This window comes from Rhinopithecus bieti, unplaced genomic scaffold (assembly GCF_001698545.2).
Source record: "Rhinopithecus bieti isolate Rb0 unplaced genomic scaffold, ASM169854v2 scaffold_62788, whole genome shotgun sequence".
Classification (NCBI taxonomy): domain Eukaryota; kingdom Metazoa; phylum Chordata; class Mammalia; order Primates; family Cercopithecidae; genus Rhinopithecus; species Rhinopithecus bieti.
Window position 1 is genome coordinate 989,432 of NW_016823884.1, and position 17,465 is coordinate 1,006,896.

At 34.3% G+C, this 17,465-nt stretch overlaps 1 protein-coding gene across 2 annotated transcripts in view; it reads left to right on the top strand.

Moving 5' to 3' along the window:
- The window catches only part of TLL1 (tolloid like 1), a 242,520-nt gene that overhangs the window by 203,167 nt on the left and 21,888 nt on the right, over window positions 1–17,465 (top strand). The window contains exons 16-18 of one of the 2 annotated variants that reach the window (XM_017861965.1): window positions 2,187–2,367; window positions 11,483–11,608; window positions 14,524–14,651. In XM_017861965.1, coding sequence (XP_017717454.1) covers window positions 2,187–2,367; window positions 11,483–11,608; window positions 14,524–14,651 — 435 coding nt within the window. The remainder of the gene's footprint in view (window positions 1–2,186; window positions 2,368–11,482; window positions 11,609–14,523; window positions 14,652–17,465) is intronic. The other variant, XM_017861966.1, reaches the window with a different exon arrangement.

Genomic DNA, 17,465 nt, shown 5'->3' on the forward strand with positions numbered 1-17,465 from the left:
TTCCCGGCCAGGTGAGGGATATATTCTTCTGGTGTGCCCGTTTGCTTAAAGCGTGGTATTGGGGTGGGAGTTACCCGATTTTCTAGGTGTTGTATGTCTCAGTTCCCCTGGCTAGGAAAACGGATTCTCTTCCCCCTTGCTCTTCCCAGGTGTGGTCATGCCTCGCCCTGCTTCAGCTCTCTCTGGTCGGGCTGCAGCAGCTGACCAGCACCGATTGTCTGGCACTCCCTAGTGAGGTGACCCCAGTACCTCAGTTGAAAATGCAGAAATCACCGGTCTTCTGTGTCCCTCGCGCTGGGAGTTGGAGACTGGAGCTGTTCCTATTTGGCCATCTTGCTCGGCCCCTCGAAAATAATTTTTATACTCTTTTTAGAGAGGTTTTTTTTTTGAGCTACACCTTTTGAAAACGCGAATGTCCTTACCAATTCTGCAATTTGATATGAACTTAGTGTTGAATGACATCTACTCCCATCGTTTTCCCTTAAGCTATTACTGTGTTGGGTGTGACATTTTGATTTATTAATTGATAGATATTTGTAATAAGTCTAGAGGTCTGCATTCAGGAGAAAACAGGGGAGATGGTTTTATATAACTAAGGTGTTGTGTTCTTTAAGCATTATTCTCATAGTCAGGGTCACCATTCATAGAAGGGCTCTTTACAAACTCTGTTCACATATTCTTGTGTTCTTTAATTTATAATGCTGCTACTGTGTAGAAAGCTGTTACAGAATTCTCTGTATTTTCATAGTTTGACAACTTAGCTATTTAAAATAAAAGACCTGAGCAAAAACTTGACTTACAGAATAATGGGTTAGGCCTAAAACATCATTATTTTATTCATTATATTGATATTGCAAAGGAAAGTCAATGGCAACATCTTTAGCTGTGGAAACAGTCCTTTATACTATGTTGGAACTCTCCAAACAAAAATTGCAATTGTAACAAAGTCAGTAGAAAACTTATTTCATTTTCCCTAGCAGCATTTTGCTTATTTATCACCTAATTAATATCACAAGAATGAGTAATTTGAGTTGACATATTTCAAAGCACAGATCATGCCCCAGGGTTCAATCATATGCATTGTTAAACCTTGCTAATTACACATTTATGTAATAAGGTCATTCATGCAAGATTTGTTCTTGAACGTGTGCCCTATTGGAACTTTGGAAAAGTGTGTTATAGTAACATCTGTTAGTGGCCATAAAATTGCTTAAAAATACCTGGCATTCATTTAGCTTCTTCCATTTTGGTGTTGTTGGTATATTATATATAAATCAGAATGAGGCTACCTTATTTTAATATAAATTCTTACCTCCTTTGCACTGAATAGCGTTCCTATGTGTTTGCAGTCCTGCAGCAGTCCTACAGAGTAACTTCACAACACTCAGCAACAAAAAGAAATTAAGAAATATCAGTCCTGTTAGTAAGTTTAAAAGGCAAATAATCTTTTTTATTATACATCAAGTATCCCTCTTTCTCTTTTAAAGTTACTAATGGTGCTGTTCTCATTAGAATGTGGTGTTTCTGGGAGACAGCACTGGACTAAGCCAAACTCCTTGTTGTTAATCACCACAGTGCCATGTATGTATGACAAGCATCATTTTGGACGAGCTGTATAAAAATCTCTGAACTTCAGTTTTCTCATCTCTACAATGGAAAGAGCTATTTCTGTTGCTAGTAGCTGTGTGCTAGGATTACAGGAGTGAGCCACCGTGTCTGGTCAGATTTTTTTCCTTACCTGTTAGTTCTAGTTTGACTACCATAAGAGTAAAATGGAAAAAACAAGATACATTTTCTTTTCTTTTCTTTCTTTCTTTTTTTTTTTTTAAGACGGAGTCTGGCTCTGTTGCCCAGGCTGGAGTGCAGTGGCCGGATCTCCGCTCACTGGAAGCTCAGCCTCCTGGGTTCACGCCATTCTCCTGCCTTTGCCTCTGGAGTAGCTGGGACTACAGGCGCCCGCCACCTCGCCCGGCTAGTTTTTTGTATGTTTTTTGTAGAGACGGGGTTTCACCGTGTTAGCCAGGATGGTCTCGATCTCCTGACCTCGTGATCCGCCCGTCTCGGCCTCCCAAAGTGCTGGGATTACAGGCTTGAGTCACCGCGCCCGGCAAGATACATTTTTCTAAGATAAATGTCTATCATCTTGTACTCACATATCTGGCAACTGATAACCCGGTTTTTTCTAGGTTTGCAAATATGATTATGTGGAGATCTGGAGTGGTCTTTCCTCTGAGTCTAAATTGCATGGCAAATTCTGTGGCGCTGAAGTGCCTGAAGTGATCACATCCCAGTTCAACAATATGAGAATCGAATTCAAATCTGACAATACTGTGTCCAAGAAGGGCTTCAAAGCACATTTTTTCTCAGGTATAAGTATTCACATGTTGTATGTGTATATTACAGATTTTCAATGTGCATTGGATTAAGTTGTGTGTGATCTATTTTTCATCGTTTTCTGCAAATGCAACTTGAAGAAGAAGGCCTTACCATTTGACATAGGTTTAATAATATTTTACTTAAAATTAGGATATTAATAAGAGGGGCCCTGATGGAATGTTGCCTGCAAACAATTAAATCTTACATAAAATCTAGTCAGATATTATAAAGGCTGGTACAAACAACACTTTTAATTATAGTAATATTTTTATATAGTGACTTTGCTTTTTATGGGTGGATGGAAATAATGATACAAGAGCTCCAACAAGGGGCAGATTTTTCAAAATAAGTTTTCTTTGTGTTTGGAAAATGTCATCTCATTTTAGCAACACTTTTATATCTTTTTATTTAGCAATGTATTTCTTTCTATTTTCATACATTTTCATTATTATTAGGCTAATATTAAAATTGTGCTTAGCCTCATCGTTATAGAAGTGGTTGCAGTAAGAAACCTAGAAACACAGAAATTATAATTTTACTAAATATAATGTATTGTTAGCTGTACTGAATGGTTTGCACTTTTGTGTTCGGAATTTAACATTTAGTTTAAGCAACTCAAAGTAAAATTTCCTTCTTAAAGATCTGAAATTTTATAAAACTCCCCAGATTTTATGGAAATATATTAAAAAAAACAAGAAATTTTTTTCTCAATCTCAGTATCATACTTTATAAAAACATTATTTTGAAACTTCTCAAGTAGATAAAATTGTAACAAGCCTTAGTATAGCAATCTATTCTGTCTTTGCAACTAGCAAGCAATTTAGAGCAACTGAATTCCAATTATGTTTTAATATTAGTAATTTGGATTGAGTTAATTCAAAGGCCATTTATTCTGGTCCTCGTGTGTTTAAAATTAATGAGATTTACAATGTCCAGGGTTTGTTTGGGGTTTTCAGAGTAATTGAAGTTAATGGTTCACAAGCTCCATTGAGTTCCAAGTCATACAGAAAAGTGCCTCCAGAATACAATGGACCTCGACTCCCGTTTTCTCATTTCCTTCTTTATTCCCAGTTTAAATGACCTTTTACAAATGCCTCTCAGGTATTCATTTAAGTTTCATATTATTCAAAGTACAGTTTTAATATTTTAATGAAAATGAGACTTTTTAAGACTTCATTATTTTATAAATATTATGTGACTTATGAAGTTTAAGTGACCCAGCATTTAGGTAGAGACAGGTTACTTACCTTAGCGCTATCTAAATATTTATTTTAAAAATTGAAATGATGAGGTAAATGAATTTTGTCATAATAATTGAAGTTACTAGTGAGTACTGTGTTCACTATTTGGGTGATGGGTTCAATAGAAACCCCAAACCCTAACATTGCGCAATATTCTCATGTAACCTGCACACGTACCACATGAATCTAAAATAATTTTAAAATAATGTATTCAGGATCCTTTTATGTTACTTTAGTCATATATTTAATTTTAAATTGTTTTAAGAAAAGAAACATGCTACAAATACTGACTACAAAGTATGATTAAATTTAGTCACTCAGAAAATTTAAAATTTGCTTTCTGATATTTTTGGTAAGAAAAAAATTTCCAAATTATAAAAACAGATTATTCATGTCCTTAGAAACAGTACTGCTGAAATATAAGAGATGCTTCCTTAATTCTTTGAAATACAGCTCTGAAGGCTTGTGCAGAAGATGCTGTTCTCCACCACATGAGCATATATGGTCTTTATTTTTTATCTCTGTGGAACTGTGCTTTGTAAAATTAACTGAGCACCTTGGTAGTACTTGAGCCAATAACAGGTAACTTGCTGTAAATTATGTTCACCAATGCATACTTACATTTCATACAATCATCCATGTTTTAAGTATTTATCAGTGCACTTAAAATACATATATATATATAAATCAATTAACATGACAATAGTTTTCAAAGAGTCTAGCCTAGATTGTTTGATGGAGTATTAGTTAACTAAACTGAACAATGAAGTTCATGAAGAAAATAAACCTCAAAGTTTCATTTTATATTGTTATATTCACGTATTTATATGACAGATGAGGCAGCTGAGGAGTTAAGTAAGCTGCTCGGTGTCACAGAGCATTTAAACCTAGTATCTCTTGGTCCGAAGACCATTCTCTTAACCATAAGAACTGATCATGACCTTGGCAAATGGCATTAGTTCTTTTCCTTATGACCTGGAAAACAACAGCAGATATAATTTTCACTTCTTTATTAGATTATTGTTTTGTAAAGTCCAAGACAATTATTATTAAGTATAAATTTTCAGGGTTCACTTTGTGAATCGTTAAAAAGTCTTGGCTGTTTGTCAGATTGATGTTTAAAATACTGTGGTTCTGGATGAGTGATTAGATCTCTTTCATATTTAATTTCCTGAGAGTTTCTGTTAGCGGGAAAGATGTTTGCCCAGGAAAAGGGAAGGTTAAAAACATGTTTGTAATAAATTGCTATTGTATTACCAAGAGATGGCAGAAAATAAGAGTTTAGGTGAATAAGTGTCCTCATTATGATGATCTTATGAAGCCATAATTTACAAAAGATTATCCATTTTAATTGATGTCTGTTCACATTGCAAATATCAGAGTTCTAATATCTAATGCTTTCAGTGTGATAATATATAATCATATGTCAAAAGCCAAGTAATTCACTGTAACTACATTATTAGAAACTAAGTATGCCAACTGTAAAGATACTATACTTCACAAACAAAATCTAAGTTTTTTTTAAATGTTAACACTCACTATGGGGGGCTTTGACGAAGTGTGTTACTGGATTTATTGTCAGAAATTCTACAGAATGAAATTTATCATAGAAATCAAGAGTCATTAAAATGACTACTCCATTTGCCCCAGAAATCCCATTCATGGGACTCTTTCATCAAGAAATATCTCAAAATCTGGAAAATGAATTTCAAAATGATGTGATAGTGACGGAAATTTGGAGCTACCTAATATTGCGACAACAGGAAAATCACAAATAAGTTACGGCAAATGCACTTTGTGGACTCTTCTGTGCTACAAAGATGGTTCAGCCATTCCATGGTGTAAAATGTTGTAGGTGGTAAAATGTTAATGGAAATCTAGGCATAAAACAGTGCATGCACTGTCTATATAGCTAAGAATACAGGTTGGAACAAACCTGAAATTTGCCATATGAAAATACCAAGAATGCTTGGTTAGGGTGGAAAGACGATGCATTATGGTTTTCTCCATTTTCTTCTCAGAGTTTTTTTTAAATTAAAATATAAAAATAAATTTAAAAGAAAAAAAAACTCGTATCATGTTTCCACCTGTTACTGTTAGCCAAATATTTCTAGTTTGCAAACATTGCCTGATAGACACCTATTTCTTCATTAGTTAATAAATATTACTGCAAGTTAATATTAATACAAGCATATTGAATTGAGTTAAATTCCCAAATATTTTATTACAGGCAATCTAATAAAAATGTTAATATATTATATACATTAATCAAGATATATTTTATAAACACATAGTCTAAAATGGTTATGTTTATAGCCAGTGTTCTAAAAATTTCAGAAGTAGTTGTGGCTTTATGAAACCTTAACACAGAATATAACATGTTCAGCTATTTGTTCCACATTCTTTTTCCAAGAACTTCTAAGAATTTCCAAGGAACTCAGTAATAGTAAAAAATAATATTTGCGTAATAAAGTGATCTATATCATTTGGAAAAGAAAGCTATTCAAAATAAACTCTAGCTTCTTTCAGTTAAGTGATACATCAGGAAAAAGACAGAATGATATTTAAGTTTTAAACCATAAATGAACATTAATATATTTATAGTATCTTATTTCAACATATCATTGTCATTAATAAAATAATTGCACAAGAGATTTTACTTTCCTTGCACATAGCCCCAGAATTTTGTTAAAAAAACCTTTTTAGATTTAAGAAATAACATTGAAGGGATGTCTCTAAGAACGTTTTAGCAGAATAATTCACATCACTTCCATGCTCATAAAATTAAGAAACTCTCATCTATCAATTCTGACTAAATATCATAAATAAGTTATAAAATGCCATAGCTTAAAATTAAGAAGTCGTTGGATTTTATAGCAAAGTAATTTATAAGCTGCTCTGTAAAATCAGTGTAATATGCTACACTTATTCCAGGGTATATTTAAAGAGCAATACAATGAAGTAATGTTAAAGCGAATAAAGAAATTAGGGAGCCAACATAAGACCATTTGAACATTATATAGAATTATGTGTGGCTTTATTTATTTTCAAGTAATTCAGAATATAGTGGCACACACATTTTCTAGAAGATATATGGTCCAACGATAGCTTGGTGTTATTTTCTTGGACTAAATGAGATTTGTTACTAGATTAACCATAATGATTTAGTTTATATGATAGTAAAACCAAACTTAATTTTATATGATATATTTGAGCACAAGTCTGCAAGTCTGCATAGGTATACACGATGCAATTTACTTAATTTTAAGTGAGGAAGCAAAGCTAAGAATATTCCGCTCAGAAGAGTTTCTTTTCTTTAAATGAGTTAAGCATAACAGAAATATTAGTAGGACTTCATGCCTGAAAAAATTAGCACATTTGGGAACTTGACATCTTTTAAAATTTTAATTATAGCATTTATTATTTGGAAATAATATGACAATGACTTCAGGCAATGAGAGCTGAGCATAGGCATTTTGCCTTTTATAGGCAACCCTCTATTAATGAAAGGATTCAGTTATGACTCTGCAATTCTGAGAGTAGAAAATGTGAAGAATAGTAGCAATCTCCCTCGGGGAAAAATCTATTAGGAATGTGATCTAACTATTGCTGATAAGCCTAGGGACTTGCTTAAGGACAGAAATGGACTAAAACTTGTTTTCCTACTCCCAGTTCATCTGTCTGTAACAAATGGAGGAGTCACTTAAAATAATGTGTGCATTGCAATCTTTCTAGCTCTAATTTCAAGTAATTTCAGTTGACATGCTCCTCATCTTATCTTCCTGTGAGTGTGTCTCGATATTTGTAAGTGTTCTTCTTGTCCACTGTTTCTCTCATGGAATGGTTGTTGATATTTGCAGATGAAATTCGACATGATACTACTCTAACAAAATTTTAAGGTGATTAATTACATTTTGAATCCTGCTTCCAAGTTTTCATCATTAACGAAATTTAAATATTTGCATGTTTATGGAAACAGAAAATTGTCTCTGTTGTAGCTCTCCTAGTGTTTATTGGTGCTTTTTTGTAGGTGATTATTTACTGGATAGTTTTATGTTGGGCCTGTGTGTGCTGTGCATGTGTCCATTTATTTCAGATCCTGAACATTTAATTTGAGAATACCTGCTCTTGTATGTTTCTGTTCTGTTGCTTGGACAATTGACTTCTTTTTCCTACAGATAAGGAAGCTTTCTGCAAAGAGAAAATTTTTATTTTTGAATCTTGCAAGAACTTGATACAGGTTGCAACTTCAATTCCATTCAGTATGTATCATTCATAGACTGATGACCTCTGATAGTCTCAGAGGTTCGCTGCAGGCCTCTGATGGAAGAATACCCCCTTCCTTTTTCCTAATGATGGGCCTTTTCTTTATCTTACATGAAGGAATGGAAAGCAGACATGTCCATTCCAGAGAAGGGGGCTAATTTCCATCTGCAGAAAATAAATGCTTTTATTTCTCCTCAATAAAACATTTATTTCTAGCACTAAGAAAAACACTTTTTTCTTTATTTTGTGTCTAGTATATGAAAATACCAGAAAATTTCAAATGAATTATTGATAGAAATTTCAGTTATTGAATGTGTTACGCAGACATTATGAGAAATGCTTAAATGTCTCTCCTCCTCCCTTTTTCCTTTCCTTGGATTTGTATTCCTCAAAACAGAGTTTATGTCCTAAGAGGAGAAATGGAAAGTGAAAACAGAAGTTAACTATGTTTGCTAATAGCTTTTTTCCAAGTTTGATGGACTTTCATAAATAAGAAATCTATGATATGTTTGCAGAACTTATCTTGTATAAAGTTACCATTTCTCATCAACGTAAGAAATCCAAAATTGCATTCACTTTAATTAGAATACTCTATTAACTCCTGTTCAAACAAGTGATTTTAAAACAACCACACCATATTTACTACTCCGCAAATGAATTAAAATATTTTTCAAAATATAGTGCAAAATATCAAAATATTTTTAGTCTGCATGATGTAAAACATCTGGATAATTTTAAGTATTCCAATGATTTCCTGAAATTTTCTCTTTTCATACGACTATTTGACACATGGAGGTACAGTTTTATATGCTACTTTTCAGGACATAATAACTTTCTTCTGTTGCCTTTAGATGCTATTTTGATTAGTTCAGTTTTGAATTTTAGCTAAAATTTAGACTAATTCATAGTATATTCTAGCTGCCTAACTGATAACTTTTCATTTTCATGCAACCTTAAATTAAATTATGCTATATCAGATGTGCGAATGAAGGCAGGAAACTCTCATGAATTGGGAAAGTAAAAAATAACAGATACTTAGAGAATAATGACTATATAAATAATAATAACTCTTCTTCTTCCCTGTCTTATACTTGTTCTCTTTCATCTTTTTCCTCTTCTTTCTTTTCTTCTTCCTCTTCTCCTCCTCCTCTGCTTTCTCTTCTTCCAAAATTATTCTGAAATTATTATTATTATTATTATTATTTTAGCACAGCAAGAGTATTAATGGTTGGCTACAAAATCATGGAAATATAATTGGTTTCATTTTGTATTTTATCTCTCTTTAGTTACTATTACTATAGGTCAGTTTATTTTTTAACAGATCTTGAAATTAATTATACTCCGAAATATGAGCAATATGACCTTTCCACTAGAATGAAGTTTGGATTTTAGGGATATTTTATGTTTTGGAATTCTTTTTATTATAAAATGACTGGATTTAAACACAGCAATAATGCATGTGTTATTGAATAACACTTGTGTTCACCTTTGTATTTTAACATTTTTGTATCTTTCATGCATGGCAATCCAAATAGGTACCAATAAAAGGGTGATTCAGGCCATCTCTCCCTCTTCACTGTTTGTCTCTGAGCAGTTCATCTGTTTATCAGTCAATTGCAAATGTGAACTAATTTTCTCTAAGCTACTTTGCATACAGTTGTTAGGTTTCCAAGCTACTCTCAGAAGCCTGGTTGATCCAGGGTACAACTAAAGTTCACTCTACCAGGTCTTATATTAAGTATACTAAACCATAATTATATAAACATTTTCAAAGGAAATATGTGTCTATTTCAGAATAATTCTGTCACCAGCATTTTCTTAATTGGTTCTTCCATTTAGCAGAGATAAATTCTACATTCACTCATAAGGAAGCATTATTCTGAAGCTTTGTAAGGTAAAGAGCCTCTGGAAAGTAAGAGTGAAAAACAAATTTAAGCAATTCATTGCTTAACCATCTGCATTAGAAAATACAAACAGCTGATACCATGGTGGTAGGAAGTATGGTTTGCTGTCCACCCATTCTGTATAAGTCATTTATAATTCATAAACTATAATTCTCACTGTCGATGCAGCTAATGGAATCAAGAGTTCAAAATTATGCTAAATTTCTCTAAAATTGATTCTACAAATCTAATTTTCTATTAACTGCTGCTTTTTTCTACATTTCGGTGTTCGATGCTCTTTCACAGAATAATTTTCTCTATTCTGCTTTTATTTTGTTTTGCTTTTGGCTTATTCTCCATAGTGAGTGTTGAAAGAATAATGGAAGTGTCAAGGAGAGGTGGAGAACACATAACTCACAAATATACTAATTATGATATATTCTTTAAGAACTGAGATTGCCTGTGTGTATTTAAAATATTCAGATAGTGCCAATGCATTCATATCGCCTGTAAGCGTGTGTGTCGTGTAATCAGTCTTCAAATGTGACAAAATAGATGCACCTTTAAAAATTACCATCAGATTCTTTGATAAAAATACCTTCCCTAAACATTTTTCCATGTAATGAATATAGATTTGATAAAAAAACAAAAATAGTATAATTTCTATGCCACCAAGAGCTTGCCAGTGCTCACTAGCAAAATCAGCTGAGAGTGTCCAATTTGAATTCAGCCTAACTCCTCATATGATGTAACTCGTCCATTTCATTCTCTATGTGTGGGAGTGATGAAAGTCTGAGTGACGTGCCATCATGAATGTGTGTTAGGAACAATCTGCCAGTTTTGATGTTAATGGACAGGCCAGCTATGGAATGACAGCTGAGTGACATGAGTGATAGTTGATGCCTCACCGAATTGACTACCTGTTAATCTAGTTTGGCTTTTTTCCCTGTAGTGAATTTGTTGGCTATTTTTGGAGGGCTCATATTTCCTAGTCTAATCTTTACCTTACTTCTAGCACACTAAAAGCCCTTTTAGGGGATGACTCATTAATAAACTTGTCTGCCAGAGTGTATTTGTTTAAAATATATAAATTTCATTTCTTCTGTAGAATAGTTTAATTATGCCTTTTTTCTGCTTGGAATGCTATGAAATGTCCAAATTCATTAATGCTAAGCATAACTGCAGAGTTAATGGGGAAAAAAATCAACTACAGTAATTATACTGAGTGATTTTTTTAAGTGATTACCTACAAATCTTGGAACCTTGTTTAGACTCTGTCTGTATACCATGGTTAATATATTGAAAGATATCCCTCTACTTAAATGCTATTTCTTGCCCCTATTCAACTATGCACAATTTTAAATTTATTTTTTAAAATTAGCAGTAAATGTTTAGGGTTAATGTGAAAAAAAGATCTACTGATTCCCTCTTTCTCCTACCTAAAACTTCTACTCCAACATAGGAATAAAAGAGGGTTATAAGTTATTATCGTAGTACTAATGGTCTTGGAAACTTGATTCATGGTACGAGGCTACAAGCTAAACAAGGAAAGGGTACAACTAAGAGATCATGCATTTTGTTTGCTTTATGTTGGGAGCAGGAGAAACCATGACTTAGTTTACCCTTTGGCAGTGTTAACCACAACTAAATGACTCCCTTTGATATCCTTTGTTTTTAAAGTTACTTACTAAACCATGGGATTGATCTCTTTGCTAGACAAAGACGAATGCTCTAAGGATAATGGTGGATGTCAGCACGAATGTGTCAACACGATGGGGAGCTACATGTGTCAGTGCCGTAATGGATTTGTGCTGCATGAAAATAAACATGATTGCAAGGAAGGTATGGAAAGGAATACACTTATCTTGACAACATGTAGAATTGCATGTGGTTTGGATAAAGCCCTGCTTCCAAGTACAGTTAATCATTTCAATGAGTGATCTCATGGTGGGCTACCCAAATGTCAAAAAACAAAATTCTGTGTAATGTTCAAAGATCCAAGGCAAATGACTGGATCTGTACTTTGCATATAGGTGGCATTAGAGTGGCTTTGTATAACAGACATAGTAGCTGCTAGGATACCATCTGGTAGCCAGAAAAGCACCACGTTCTCCCCAGGTCTTTGTGGAACAGACCTTATAACAGCATGCATAGTTAAACTTAACTTCTGCTAAATGTTTTGCATTTGATGTAATACTCCTCCCAAAAATATCTTGTATATCTTGTGCATGTGCTACATAAGTGATGTCCCTTTAAATACCAAGAGTGTCAAACTCAAATGCCTACCAAAGGGAAGACATTTGAAAATGGTAGACACTGTGTCATTTAAAGTTTGAAGTCATGGTGTTGGTCCAGAAAAGCTTAATAGTAGCACAATCATACCCTACCAGATTTTGTCCCCAAGGCCTTACAAAATTCCACAACTTTTTAAAAGTAGTAATCTTAATCCCCTTAGCCACTATGAACTAGACGAGAACAATAAATAGTTATTCAGCTCTTATTTCTTCCTTTGACAGTCTGTTCCCGAATTTTCTACTTAAGTTGGATTTATGCATGTTTTGAGAGGAGAATTACTAAGGCAAATTTTATAACTTTAGTCACCATATGTATATTGGAAGGTACCTGACTCTAACCACAGTTAGATAGGAATGTTTTGTGTAAACATTGGAATAATAGAGAATATCCTGAGTTGACCCTTGTTCCATTCAGCTCCTTCGAAATATGGTTACATGTCAAGGATTTTCTTTTTTTCATTGAGCTAATGACGTTGTGCAGAATCATATACAAGCAAGAATTTTTCTTTCTCTACTTTCATGTATAAGCATAATATCTGTAACTTGGTAAGATATGATATGCTATTAAATCAGTAGATTAGGAAATAGGCCCAGGTTTTTGTGGGTTTGGGGAGTTTTTGTTTTTGTTCTTATTTTGAAACAGGGTCTCCCTCTGTTGCCGAGGCTGAAGGGCAGTGGGGTGATCTCAACTGATTGCAGCCTCGACCTCCCAGGCTTAAGCAATTCTCCCACCTCAGTCTCCCAAGTAACTGGCACTACAGGTGCACACCACCATGCCTGGCTAATTTTTTGTATTTTTTGTAGAGATGGGTTTTCACCATATTGCTCAGGCTGGTCTTGAACTCCTGAGCTCAAGCGGTCCACCTGCCATGGCCTCCCAAAGTGCTGGGATTGCAGGCATGAGCCACTGCACTTGGCCCAGGTTTTTGTTTTTCGTTTTGCAGACATTGAAGGTAATTCAGAGAAAAAAAACAAGACAACTTTTATAGATTATAGATTATACATGTAGCCTGTGGATCACAGGTAGCAAATGTGTCTCTGTTCATTACATAAATGATACAGGGAACTTCATTATAGATAAAACAACATGCAGATGCACCTTAATAAACTTGTCCTATTGCCAGGAAAGAGGTTGGATCATCTCTTACCTTCACTATAGTACATGCTCCTTGTACACTTTAGCAACGAGCCTCTCAACCTAGTCTCAGTGTCATTGCCACATCCTGCAGAGATCACATTTCACATTGCGAGGCCGAGACAGGGACGATGAAATTTAGAAAACCCTTGTCATGACTGGATCCAAACGTTCAAGGCTATGTCTTGCTACCATAATCATAGATTATCAGACAGGAACTGATTTACCTTCCACTTTATTGTAATCTTCTGTTGCAAATACAAATCTCTCTATGGAAACCTAGCACAATTAAGGTGAAGGTCTAGTATGAATGATTGCAGCAGTGAGGGCAGCAGCAACTACAGTAAGTGCACTCACTAACGCTGGGCATGTTACCCTTGCCGTGTGGCCCCGAAGGGTATAACAGGTGTGTTTTCCACTGAATAAAGTATTTCCTGAGCAAATGTATTGCTCAGGAAATTTTAGAAAGTTATTTGTATTTTAGAACAGGATGCACAATACATAACAAATAATCCCAGTCTAAACAAAGATGTATGTTATAGAATTTCCTAAATTATATAGAAAGAACACAGCTTGAGGATATTAAGTGTTTTTTGAAATTTAACATTAACCATGTGGAAAGATCTTGTCTAAAATGAGCTTATTTTAATTGTTAAAAAAAAAAAAAAAAAAGCCTTAAATGATTATACTGATTGAATGAGGTATCCTTTGAAGTTCAGAAGCATCTCCAGGGCTAGTAGCTGTTCATTTATTTTTCCTCTTAGTGCTTCCATTTGCTTTGATAACATTAGGGCTAATTTATTTTAGAAGCTAAAATTATGATACAGGTATTCAAGTGTACATTTAACTAAGGGAGAGAGAAAATGTAAATACGTGATTCAAAAGGTGCCTTCATGATGTTAATTAGCTGTAAATGATGCTTCTTTTAATAAGAAAAAATTTGCAAATGGCATAGTCCAATGATGTTTGTTTGTGACATTGGATTAAATACACCCAGTATTGATATTCTCGACTGTCAATATATGTTGCACTGTTAAAGTCTGAGCCACAGACCCATCAGTTTAAAATAAAAGTTCATTTTATTTTAGGCATTTATCTGATTTATGGTAAATACTTAATTTCATGTGAGGCAGACAACAAACGTTGGCTGATTATGCTCAGCAACAGATTTCCCAGAGCAGATGAATATGATAACCGACACAGAAGTGATAATTAGCTGGTATTCAGGAAAATCTTTCAGCAGGGCAGTGGGCGAATAGGCTGCTTGCTTTCTGCCTCAAACCTGGGCTGGATTGCCACACTGTCTGATATTATGGTTATTGGTGCAGCTGAGTGTGAACAGAAGATCCACAGTCCAAGTGGCCTCATCACCAGTCCCAACTGGCCAGACAAGTACCCAAGCAGGAAAGAATGCACTTGGGAGATCAGCGCCACTCCCGGCCACCGAATCAAATTAGTAAGTGAGCACATCCTTTTACTTTCCATTAAGCTGACTGCCCTTGTCTTTCATTACAAGCACTAGGAAATAACATGGAGGTTTATCTAATTGAATTGAATCATAGGCAGCTGGAAAAGATTTTTTTGTCTCATGCTTTCCTCCTTGCACTAAAATCCTTGACTTCCTAGATCAAGGTGACTGCCACGTTGTTCTCCTCTAGTGTTTCTTATTCTGGATGTTTTACAAGGCATTACCAAAGTTGCTGCAGAACAGTAGTCTTTATTTCCTAATATATTACTGGTAATTATATTTTCAAATTTGGAAAATAAATGAAGAAACAAAAAAATCAGAAATTTGCCAGAAAACACAGAATAATAATTCACTTAAACTCAGCATAACATATTCTACTGGTTATACCAATTCCATATACATATGTATTTTTCATAATAGAATCAATTTTGTCTTACGGTATACAGAATAGTATTTTTGCATGATATATTGCCCTCTGTACAAAGATACTGATTTCCTTAGATTTTGCCCACATTTTATTCGGCATGAGTAATTCAAATATGAGTATAATGTCTCATCTCTCTTGCATTCTTCGCATTTTGCATTCTGGCCTGGTCATAAATAATAACCTGATAATAAATGTTAAATTTCATTATAGACCACAGAGTGTTTGAAGAGTATAATCTAAAGAAATAAAATTATAGAAATGTAGAAATGTTAACAATTTCCTGCAATATTTTGTTTTTAGAAGCAAAAGGCAGTGCCAACTAACAAGGCTCAGGAAAGAGCCCAGCAGGCACTATAATGACAAAAATTGTCTGAGGAGTGAGGCTACCAGTCCAAGGTAGCTCACTAGATGAGTCCAATCATAAGGTTAATTTTTAAATTTCTTGTTTTGACTCTTTTCTCAGTGAATATTATTGGCCAATAAAAAGGCCTTATTTATATACAACATTATAATAAAATCAGAGACAGTTGCCAAGAAATTCATATTCTTAGTATGGAGGTCCTTCCAGTCTCCATAGTTGTAAGTGACTTCCCAGACAGAGATATCAGTTCATTTCAGCCACATTGTTGAAGGATACTAAATGCTGAAATGACAGCACTAGAGGAACTCAACTGCTCTCCAGTCTTGTCCAAGGTCCTGATTGAGAGGATGATTCCCTGAACCTTATGGTAACTTCCTGAGCCTTATGGGCTGAAATATAGAGGCTGCATTTTTTAAAGGAGTTCATTTTCTTAAGAGAGTTGGAAAAATTGATTTTCATGAAGACATTTCTTTGTCTCAATCCAAATTTTTGTTGGATATCATATTCCTTCTTTCTGAAGAACTTATTTTATATTTTGTATAAAGTATGTACATTAACACTTTTGAAAGCTGTTTTCAATGCATATAGATGACAGTTTTCTTTCTCCATCTTGAATGATTCCATTTTTTTCTGGCTTACATAGTTTTCCATACTTCTTTGGTAAATCTTATCATTATATCATAAGTCGTGATTATTTTTTCTATGGCTGTCTTCAAAATTTTCTTTTCATCAGCAATTTGAATATAATGTATGCAGGTGTATGTGTTTGTGTGTGTGTATGTTTCTGTTTAATAATTTTTTGGCATTTTTCCTTCTCAGAATTATCTGAATTTCTTGCATCTGTATTGTGGGGTCTGTCATTAATTTTTGAAAATTCTCAATTGTTATTTCTTCGTATAATTCTTCTGTGCCATTGTCTCTCTTCTGGGATTCAGATTACTTATGGGCTAGATTGTTTGCTGTTATTCCTCAGCTCTTGGATGTTTGGTTCATTTTTTGCCCATCTTTCTGAGTTTAAGTTTCAGTAATTTCTATTGACCTATCTTCAAATTCAGTAATTATTTCTTCAGCTGTCTTGAATCTACTGATAAATTTGTCAAAAGCATTCTTTATCTCTATTACCATATTCTTTATTTCTAGCATTTGCATTTCACTTATTATAGTTTCCAGTTGTGTTAGTCTGTTTGGGATGCCATAACAGATTATCACAGACTTACGGCTTAAACGACAGAGATTTATTTTCTCATAGTTCTGGAAGCTAGAAGTTCAAGATTAAGTTGTACTTAACAAGGGTTAGTGTCTGGTGAGGCCTCTCTTTCTGGCTTGTATATGGCCTCCACCTCACTATATACTCACATGGCCTTTTCTCTGTGTATTCACAGAGAGAGACAGAGCTCCAGTGTCTCTTACCTCCCTAAACATATCATGTTGGGGGTTAGGACTTCAACATTAATTTGAGAAAAACACAATTCAATCCATAACACCGTTTATCTACTGAAATCTCCCATCTGTTCTTGCATATTCTCTGCATCTTCACTAGGATCTTTAACTTATCAATGTTAAATTCGTAGTTCCTTTAAATTCCATTTGATATAAACATAAGGGCCATGTGCTCAGGTCTGTTCTGTTGATTGTTTTGTCTCTTAGCAGTGTTTGATTTTTCTTGCCTTTTGTGTCTCATTTTTTTTTTTTTATTAAAATAAGACATTATGTGTGCAATGGTAGAGACTTTATGTCTGGAAACGGATGCATCTCTTGTGTTAGCTTATTAGTGTATTTGTGTGTATGAAGAAGGGTGTTAGGTGGATCTAATTAAGCCAAGATTGGATTTTCTTGTTCTATTATTATCTTTATTGCACCACTGGCTTCAAATTCCTTTTTCTTCGGGTGGAGGCTGGGATTTAAGAGGTGTTTTCTCAATGCTTCTATTTCACCCGTACCTTCTCTGTTCAGCCCCAGCGCAAATATTGTTCCTCTCTACCCGTTTTTGTCTTTATCAGTGATAGATGGCAGT